The sequence below is a fragment of the Musca domestica genome, unplaced genomic scaffold, assembly GCF_030504385.1.
Source record: "Musca domestica strain aabys unplaced genomic scaffold, Musca_domestica.polishedcontigs.V.1.1 363, whole genome shotgun sequence".
NCBI lineage: Eukaryota > Metazoa > Arthropoda > Insecta > Diptera > Muscidae > Musca > Musca domestica.
The window spans coordinates 1-10,764 of record NW_026712319.1 but is presented as its reverse complement, the minus strand read 5'-3'; the positions used below and the strand labels follow the sequence as shown (position 1 = coordinate 10,764).

Genomic DNA, 10,764 nt, shown 5'->3' with positions numbered 1-10,764 from the left:
AAATTTTAATAAATTAATTATTTAAATTAAAAAAATAAATACTTTTTTCAAAAAATAAAAGTGGATTTTTTGAGGAACTTTAACAGGACTCAAACCATGGATTTTTAAGGGACTTCAAGAGAAACGGAAATTTGGATTTTTTAATGAGAACCCTAAGCACTCTAAACGTGGATTTCTAGGGGTTTTCTAAAATATGTTGGATTTATTCAAGGACTTCAAGAAAATTCTAAATGCAATATTTTTGAAAGGACTTCATTAAGGCTTCAAATGTGGATTTTTAAGGACTTCATTAAGGCTCCAAATGTGGATTTTTAAGGACTTCTAAGTTCCCAAAACTTGTTTTAGCGAATTTCAGAACGGCGGTTCCCAAACTTGGATTTCTGGGGAATTTTAAGACGACTCTAAGGGTAGTTCCCAAACCTTGATTTTTAGGGAATTGCGGTTCCTGGATTTTTAGGGAATTTTAAGACGACTTTAAGGGGAGTTCCCAAACCTTGATTTTTAGGGAATTGCGGTTCCTGGATTTTTTGGGGATTTTTAAGACAATTCTAAGGCGGTTCCCAAACTTGGATTTTTAGAGAATTTCAAGACATGGCGGTCCCCATACTTGGATTTTTAGTGAATTTCAAGACAACTCTAACTAAGTTCCCGAACCTGATTTTTTTTTAGGAAATTTCAAGACAACTCTAAGGCGGTCTCCAAATTTTTACGAAATTTTAACTTCCCAAACCTGGATTTTTAGGGAATTTCAAGACGACTCTAAGGGCGTTCACAACCCAAGATTTTTTTCAAGACGACTGTAAGGGGGTTTCCAAACCTAGATTTTATGCGGGTTTTTAAAGAATTTCATTAAGGCTCCAAATGTGGATTTTTAAGGACTTCGACAGGATTTTTTAGGGATTTCAAGAGAACTCTAAAAGTGGATTTTTTCAAGAGAACTCCAAATGTGGACTTTTTTAAGGATTTCAAGCAAATTCTAAATGAGGATTTTTTAAGGATTTCAAGCGAATTCCAAATGAGGATTTTTAAGGACTTCAAGAAAATTCTAAATGTGGATGTTTTAAGGACTTCAAGAGAACTCTGAATGTAGATTTTTTAAGGACTTGGAGAGAACCCTAAATTTCGATTTTCAGGGAATTTCAAAAAAGGTGATAGACGTAAATTTTAGGGAAATTTCAAAAGGACTCTAAACGTGGTTTTCTAAGGGATTTCAAAAACTCCAGACGCGGATATTTATGGACTTCACGTAGAACTCTAAAAGTGGATGAATTTTAATTTTAGGGTATTTTATAGAGAGTCTTATTTATTAAGGAATTTTATAGAGGATCTAAAAATTATGGTTCCAAATGTTCTAAAGAAGTCTTTAAGGAGGATTTTAAGCTGATGTTCAAGCTGACTTTCAGGGACCAACATTTCAAGGGGTCAGCTCTGAGAATTTAATTAAAAAAAAATCATTAAGAACCGTTGGGCGCCACGTTGTTTTAAAAGACTTAAAAGATTTAAAAGAGGATCTAAAAATTAGAGTTCCAAATGTTCTAAAGAAGTCTTTAACAAGGATTTTAAGTATATTTAAGGCGACTTTCAGTTGGATAGGGAATTTCAAGAAGGTGATAAAAGTGAATTTTTAGGAAATTCCAAAAGGACTCTAAACGTGGTTTTCTAAGGGTTTCAAAAACTCCAAACGCGGATATTTGGGGACTTCACAGAAAACTCTAAAATTGGATGAATTTTATTTTTAAGGTATTTTATAGAAAGTCTTTGTGCGCCATTAACGTTATTTTTGAGGGATTTAATAGAGGATCTACAAATTAGGGTTTAAAATTTTCTAAAGAAGTCTTTAACGAGGATTTTATTTTATTTTATATTCAAGTCGACTTTCAGGGACTAAATTTTCAAAGGTTCAGCTCAGAGAATTTTCGAGAGAGTCACAAAACATTAATTTAAAAAATCTTTAAGAACCGTTGGGCGCCACGTTGTAGTAAAGGACTTGTAGAGTTTACTAAACATGGATTTTTTAAGGAATTTAAAAGAGGATCTAGCAATTAGGGTTCAAAATGTTCTAAAGAAGTCTTAAACGAGGATTTTAAGGTGATATTCAAGCCGACTTTCAGGGACTAACTTTTCAAAGGGTCATCTCTGAGAATTTCCGGGAGAGTCACAAAACTTTAATTAACAAAATCATTAAGAACCGTTGGGCGCCACGTTGTATTAAAGGACTTGTAGAGTATCCTAAACGTGGATTTTTTAAGGGATTTAAAAAGAGGATTTAAAAATTGGGGTTCAAAATGTTCTAAAGAAGCCTTTAACGAAGATTTTAAGCTGATATTTAAGCTGACTTTCAGTTGAATTTTTAATGGGAACCCTAACCTCAATTTTTAGGGTAATAGACGTGAATTTTTAGGAAATTTCAAAAGGATTTTAAACTTGGTTTTCTAAGGGATTTCCAAAACTCCAAACGCGGATATTTAGGGACTTCAAAGAGAACTCTAAACTTGGATTTTTAAGGACTTCATCAAGACTCCAAATGTGGATTTGTAAAGGACTTCAAAAGAACTCTAAAAGTGGACTTTTTAAGGACTTCAAAGACAACTCTGAAAGTGGATTTATTAAGGACTTCATGAGAACTCTAAACGTGGATTTTTGAGGACTTCAAGAGAACTCTAAACGTGAACTTTTTAAGAACGTCAAGAGAACTCTGATTGCTAGATTTTTAAGGACTTCAAGAGAACTCTGAACGCAGATTTTTTAAGGACTTCGAGACAACTCTAAACATGGAACCATAAACCTGGATTTTTTAAGGCCTTTAAAAGATCTTTTTTATGAATTTTAATAGATCTCTATTCGTGGCCTTTTTAAATTACTTCTAGAGAACTCAATAATTTGTTTTTCAAGGACTTCTAGGGAACTCAAAAATTTGATATTTTAAGGACTTCATGAGAACTCTAAACGTTGATTTTTTAATGACTTCAAGAAAACTCTAAATGTGGATTTTTCAAGGATTTCAAGGGAATTCTAAATGAGGATTTTTTAAGGACTTCAAGAGAACTCTAAACCTGGATTTTTAAGGACTTCATTAATGCTCCAATCGTGGATCTGCGAAGGACTTTATTAAGGCTCTAAAAGTGGATTTATTAAGGACTTCAAGAGAAGTTCAAACGTGGATTTTTTAAGGACTTCAAGAGATCCCTATTCGTGGATTTTTAAGGACTTTAAGAGAACTAAAATACTTGATTTTTTAAGGACATCAATAGGACTTCTTAAGGACTTCGAGAGAACTCTAAATTTGGATTTTTAAGGACTTCAAGAGAACCATAAACGTGGATTTTTTAAGGACTTTAAAATATCTTTTTTATGCATTTTAAGAGATCTCTATTCGTGGATTTTTTAAGGACTTCTAGAGAAGTCAATAATTTGATTTTTAAGGACTTCTAGAGGACTTCAATCGTGGATTTTTAAGGACTTCTGGAGAACTCAAAAATTTGATTTTTGAGGACTTCTAGGGGATACTAAACGTGGATTTTTAAGCACTTCAAGGAAATTCTTCAAGAGAACCGTAAGCGTTGATTTTTTAAGGACTTCAAGAGGAACCTAATGGCGGATTTTCAAGGACTTTATTAAGACTCCAAACGTGGATTCGTAAAGGACCTCATTAAGGCCCCAAACGTGGATTTGCAAAGGACCTCATTAAGGCCCCAAACGTGGATTTGCAAAGGACCTCATTAAGGCCCCAAACGTGGATTTGCAAAGGACCTCATTAAGTCGTGGATTTCTAAAAGTCTTCATTAAGGCTCTAAACGTGCATTTTTAAAGAGATCCCTAGCATAGATTTTTAGTGAACTTCAAGAAGATTATAAACATGGATTACTTACGAGAGCTTCATGAGAAGCCCAAACGTGCTTTCCTAAGGAACTTCAAAACTTTGGGTCATCTCAAAGAATTTGACGACGTCGCTAGGATCATCTTTACCTTTAAAGAAAATTCAAAGGGAACTGGGGAAATCAGGAGGATCTAAAAATGAGGAGTTAAAACAACCCTAGAGGGCATTCAAAGGAGGATTCCTAAGGATTTTAAGGAAAATTATTGTAAAAAAAAATTCAATGGAGACCTTTGGGCGCCATATGCGTGTTACGGGACTTGAAAAGTGTCCTGAACGGTTTTTTAAGGAATTTAAAAGGTCTCCAATCGTTTTTTAGAGGATTTTAAGATGACTCTTTGAGGTCCTTTAACGTGGATTTTTAAAGGATGTCAGGAGGACTCTTTGAGTTCCTTTAACGTGGATTTCCAAAGGATTTTAAGAGGACTCTTTGAGGTCCTTTAACTTGGATTTCTCAAGAATTTCAGGAGGACTCTTTGAGGTCCTTTAAAGTGGATTTCTAAAGGATTTTAAGAGGACACTTTGAGCTCCTTTAATGTGCATTTCTAAGGGATTTTAAGAGGACTCCTTAGGTCAATTGACATGATTTTTTAAAGAATTTCAAGAGGACTCTTGGAGGTCTAATACCAGGGATTTCTAAACGATTTCAAAAGGCCTCTATAAGGCCTACTAATGTGGATTTTAAGAGGACTCTTAGAGGTCTTTTGGAATTGCATTTTTAAAGGGTTTTAAGAGGACTCTTTAAGGTCTATTGAAGTGGATTTTAAGAGGACTATTTGAGGTCTATTGCAGAAAATTTTTAAACGATTTTAAAAGGACTCTTCGAGGTTTATAAGAGGACTCTTTGAGGTCTATAAACGAGGTCTATGAACGTGGATTTTTTTAAGAATTTCCCGAGGATTCTTTGAGGTCTATTGACGAGGATTTTTAAAGGACCCTATGGGGTCTATTGCCGTGGATTTTTAGAGGATTTTAAGAGGACTCTTTGTGGACTATGAACATGTATTTCTTAAAGATTTTCCCGAGGATTCTTTGAGGTCTATTGACGTGGATTTTTAAAGTATTTTAAGAGGACCCTTTGAGGTCTATTAATGAGGTTTTTTATAGGATTTTAAGAGGACTCTTTGAGGTCTATTGACGAGAATTTTTTAAGGACTTTTTGAGGTCTATTGACGAGAATTTTTAAAGGACTCTATGAGGTCTATTGCTGTGGATTTTTAGAGGATTTTAAGAGGACTCTTTGAGGACTATGAACATGCATTTTTTAAAGATTTTCCCGGGGATTCTTTAAGGTCTATGAACGTGGATTTTTAAAGAATTTCCCGAGGACTCTTAGAGGTCTATTGACAGGGATTTTTATAGGATTTGGAGAGGACTCTTTGAGGTCTATTAATGAGGATTTTTTAAAGGATTTTAAAAGGGCTCTTTGAGGTCTATTGACGAGGATTTTTATAGGATTTGAAGAGGGCTCTTTGAGGTCTATTAATGAGGATTTTTTTAAAAGATTTTAAAAGGACTCTTAGAGGTCTAATATCAGGGATTTTAAAAAGACTGTTTAAGGTCTATTAAAGTGGATTTCAAGAGGACTCTTAGAGGTCTATTGACGTGTACTTTTAAGGGTTTTTAAGAGGACTCTTTGAGGTCTATTAATGAGGATTTTTTAAAAGATTTTAAGAGGACTCTTTGAGGTCTATTGACGTGGATTTTTAAGGGATTCTTTGGGGTCTATTGATGTGGATTTTTAAAGGATTTTTAGAGGACTCTTTGAGGTCTATTAATGAGGATAGTTTAAAGGATTTTAAAAGGACTCTTTGAGGCCTATTGGGAGGACTCTTAGTGGCCTAATAACAGGGATTTCTTAAAGGATTTGAAGGATACTCTTTGAGGACTGTTAATGTGGATTTTTGTGAAGAACTTCGAGAGCACCGTTTGAGATGTATTAAGGTGGGTTTTTCAAGAGTTCCAAGAAGGAATCTTTGAGGTCTATTAACGTAGATATTTTTAAGAATTTTAAGGGGCCTATTCGATTTCTATTAACTTGATCTATTTTTTCTTACTTAGATATAATCTTCCCCATCCCATTGTGCTGTCAATGACAAACCTCCAAATTTAACAACAACAAACTGTTTTTATTTCCTCTCCAACAACAACTTTCAATAAATGTGGACCATGTGTTTTTTTCCATTGCTTCGAAGTGAAAACAAACAGCTTTCTTCGATTTTAGAAGATCTGATATGAAGCTATGTTAATTTTTTGGGCGAAAGAAACATTTCTTTAAAGACAAAGTCGAAAACACCATACACATGGGTCGGAGAGCGTCAGAATTAGAATCGCAATGAAGAGTGAAAAAATGTCAATAGATTCTCAAATTAAAATATTTCGAATTTTATTTGTGAGTTCCATAAGTTTAACGTTAATATGGTTAATGGTAACGTTGGCGATTTCGTCGAAAAGTCGTCCTGTAAAAATTTCGGTATGGCAAGGAATTGAAGGGCATAAAAAGGTTGAGGCATTGGATACCAGAAACAGAAAACATTTAAAATCGATGTTGCGGTGCAAAGATTCGGATTTAAAAATGGAGATATTGTTTCGTGGCGATCATTGGATTTTGCAGAATATGATAAGCGGCCTTCGGAGTCGCAAGATGGGCTGTGCGGAAGCGATAACTTTTGTAACGGTGGCGGATTTTAGTTATCTCATGCATTTGGAAACCCTTGTGGAGCGGTGAGTAGGAGAGCTGATAAAAGTTTATTTTTAAATTCATCTTCTCTTGAAATTCTTAAAAATATCCACGTTTATGACCTTAAAAAAAACCTCGGGAAATTCTAAAAAAAATCCACGTTCATAGACCTCAAAGAAACCTCGGGAAATTCTTAAAAAAAATCCACTTTCATAGACCTCAGAGAAACCTCGGGAAATTCTTTAAAAAATCCACGTTCATAGACCACAAAGAATCCTCGGGAAATTCTTTAAAAATCCACGTTCATAGACCTCAAAGAATCCTCGGGAAATTCTTTAAAAAACCACGTTCATAGACCCCAAAGAATCCTCGGGAAATTCTTTAAAAAATCCTCAAAGAATCCTCGGGAAATTCTTTAAAATCCACGTTCATAGACCTCAAAGAATCCTCGGGAAATTCTTTAAAAATCCACGTTCATAGACCTCAAAGAATCCTCGGGAAATTCTTTAAAAATCCACGTTCATAGACCTCAAAGAATCCTCGGGAAATTCTTTAAAAAATCCTCAAAGAATCCTCGGGAAATTCTTTAAAAATCCACGTTCATAGACCTCAAAGAATCCTCGGGAAATTCTTTAAAAAATCCTCAAAGAATCCTCGGGAAATTCTTTAAAAATCCACGTTCTTAGACCTCAAAGAATCCTTTGAGAATTCTTTAAAAAATCCACGTTCGTAGACCTCAAAGAATCCTCGGGACATTCTTTAAAAAATCCACGTTCGTAGACCTCAAAGAATCCTCGGGACATTCTTTAAAAAATCCACGTTCATAGACCTCAGAGAATCCTTTGAGAATTCTTTAAAAAATCCACGTTCATAGACCTCAGAGAATCCTTTGAGAATTCTTTAAAAAAATCCACGTTCATAGACCTCAAAGAATGCTCGGGAAATTCTTTAAAAAATCCACGTTCATAGACCTCAAAGAATCGTCGAGAAATTCGTTAAAAAATCCACGTTCATAGACCTCAAAGAATGGTCGGGAAATTCTTTAAAAAATCTACGTTCATAGACCTCACAGAATCCTCAGGAAACTCTTATAAAATCCACGTTCACAGACCTCAAAGAATCCTCGGGAAATTCTTTAAAAAATCTACGTTCACAGACCTCAAAGAATCCTCGGGAAATTCTTTAAAAAATCCACGTTCTTAGACCTCAAAGAATCCTCGGGAAATTCTTTAAAAAATCCACGTTCTTAGACCTCAAAAAATTCTCGGGAAATTCTTTAAAAAATCCACGTTTAAAGGCCTCAAAGAATCCTCGGGAAATTTTTTAAAAAGAAACCTCAGGAAACTCTTAAAAAATCCACGTTCACAGACCTCAAAGAATCCTCGGGAAATTCTTTAAAAAATCCACGTTCTTAGACCTCAAAGAATCCTCGGGAAATTGTTTAAAAAATCCACGTTCATAGACCTCAAGGAGTCCTCAGGAAATTCTTTAAAAATTCCAAGTAAATAGGCCTCTAAGAATCCTTCGGGAAATTCTTTAAAAATTCCACGTTCTTAGACCTCAAAGAATCCTCGGGAAATTCTTTGGAAAATCCACGTTCTTAGACCTCAAAGAATCCTTTGAGAATTCTTTAAAAATCCACGTTCATAGACCTCAAAGAATCCTCGGGAAATTCTTTGAAAAATCCACGTTCTTAGACCTCAAAGAATCCTTTGAGAATTCTTTAAAAATCCACGTTCATAGACCTCAAAGAATCCTCGGGAAATTGTTTAAAAAATCCACGTTCATAGACCTCAAGGAGTCCTCAGGAAATTCTTTAAAAATTCAAAGTAAATAGGCCTCTAAGAATCCTTCGGGAAATTCTTTAAAAATTCCACGTTCTTAGACCTCAAAAAATTCGCGGGAAATTCTTTAAAAAATCCATGTTCTTAGACCTCAACAAATCCTCGGGAAATTCTTTAAAAAATCCACGTTCATAGACCTCAAAGAATCCTCGGGAAATTCTTTAAAAAATCCACGTTCATAGACCTCAAAGAATCCTCAGGAAATTCTTTAAAAAACCCACGTTCATAGACTTCAATGAATCCTCGGGAAATTCTTTCAAAATCTACGTTCATAGATCTCAAAAAGTCCTCGGGAAATTCTTTAAAAAATCCACGTTCATAGACCTCAAATAATCCTCAGGAAATTCTTTACAAAATCCACGTTGAAAGACCTCAAAGAATCCTCGGGAAAATCTTTAAATATCCACGTTTATAGACCTCAAAAAATCCTCGGGAAATTCTTTAAAAAATCCACGTTTATAGACCTCAAAGAGACCTCGGGAAATTCATTAAAAACTCCACGTTCATAGACCTCAAAGAATCCTTGGAAAATTCTTTAAAAAATCCACGTTCGTAGACCTCAAAGAATCCTTGGAAAATTCTTAAAAAATCCACGTTCGTAGACCTCAAAGAATCCTCGGACAATTCTTTAAAAAATCCACGTTCATAGACCTCAAAAAATCCTCCTCAAAGAGTCATCTAAAAATCCTTTAAAGATCCACGTTAGTATACCTCAAAGAGTCCTCTTAACATCTTTGAAAAATTTTCGTCAACAGACCTCAAATAGTCCTCTCAAAATTCCCATAAATACCCTTTAAGAGTCCTTTTAATATCCTTTAAAAAACCACTTCAAAGGACCTCAAAGAGTCCTCTTAAAATCCTTTAAAAATCCACGATAATAGACCCCAAAGAGTCCTCTCAAAATTCCTTTCAAAATCCAAGTAAATAGATCGCAAAGAGTTCTTTTAAAATCCTTTAAAAAATTCCTGCTATTAGACCTCTAAGAGTCCTCCTAAAATCCCTTACAAATCCTCGTTAATAGACCTTAAAGAGTCCTCTTAAAATCCTTTAAGAACCCACGTTAATAGACCTCAAAGAGTCCTTTTAAAATCCTTTAAAAATTGTTATTAGACTTCAAAGGTTCCTCTTCAAATTCTATAAAAGTCTCTGTTATAAGACCTCTAGGAATCCTTCTAAAATCCTTTGAAAATCCACGTCAATAGACCTAAAGAGTCCTCTTAAAATCCTTTGGAAATCCATGTTAATAGACCTAAAAGTGTCCTCCTCAAATCCTTTAAAAAAAATCCTGTTATTAGACCTCGAAGAGACCTCTTAAAGTCCTTTCAAAAATTCTTGTTCTTAGACCTCAAGCTGTCTTTGAAAATCCTTGAAAATTCCACGTCTATAGACCTCTAAAAGTCCTTTAAAAATCCTTGTTATTAGATCTCTAGGAGTCCTCTTAAAATCCACGTCAATAGACCTCAAAGAGTCGTCTTAAAACCCTCAAAATTGGCTTCAAAGAGTCCTCTTAAAATTCTTTAAAAAAGAAAATGCAGAAAATTCTTCTCCAAATTCCTTTAAATCCAGGTCCTTTAAAATCGTCATTAAAATATTTGTTTAAGGACCCTCTACGGGCCTCCTTGAAATTCGTAAAAATTCCATCTTTAAGGACATCCTTCTAAAAGTCATACCACCCATGAGCCTTCTACCTCTATCTACTCGAACTTTCCTTGATTTGTTTTTCTAATTCCAAAAAATTTACCCCTTTTTTTTCCTTCCCCCCAGCTGGATGGGTCCCATTAGCCTGGCCCTGTTCGCCCCTGGCGATGACTTCTATGCCACCATGAATGCCATTCAATATGCTCGCCTGTGCCTGCCCATCAGTAAACTGGTGCGGGACTATGTGACATTTCACATCTACTTTCCCAGTGGTCATTTGCCAGTGGACGGGATACCACGGACGCCTCTCGAAGCCCTCAAATGGCCAGCTAACTGTTCCGAACCATATGCGCCCTATGAAAATGTAAGACGCCGAGATTTGTATTGGCATGGGTTACAGCTGGGATTACCCATAAATTTGGGACGAAATGTGGCCCGCAGATCCATCAACACCCACTATGCCCTGGTGGCGGATATTGAATTATATCCCAGCAAAGATTTTATTCCACAATTTTTCGATATGATCTCTCGAAATACCAGTTTGGTGACGTCAAAAAATCGCCATGTCTTTGCGGTGCCTGCCTTTGATTTGGATCACCATGCCATGGTGCCCGACACCAAAGAGGATCTAATGACAATGTACAACATGGGCATGGCCATGGAAATGCATCATCGTAGCTGTAGCTATTGTCAACTCATTCCGGAGGAGCAAAAATGGTTGGAGCGGG

The 10,764-nt window shown here is 35.4% G+C and overlaps 1 protein-coding gene across 1 annotated transcript; it reads left to right on the top strand.

Moving 5' to 3' along the window:
• Nucleotides 1-6,183: 6,183 nt before the first annotated feature.
• Nucleotides 6,184-10,760, top strand: LOC101894286 (beta-1,4-glucuronyltransferase 1; the record flags this gene model as incomplete). Its single annotated transcript, XM_059126072.1, has 2 exons — nucleotides 6,184-6,598; nucleotides 10,163-10,760. Coding segments are annotated over exons 1-2 (987 nt in total), but the record flags the coding sequence as incomplete, so codon positions are not given.
• Nucleotides 10,761-10,764: the final 4 nt, after the last annotated feature.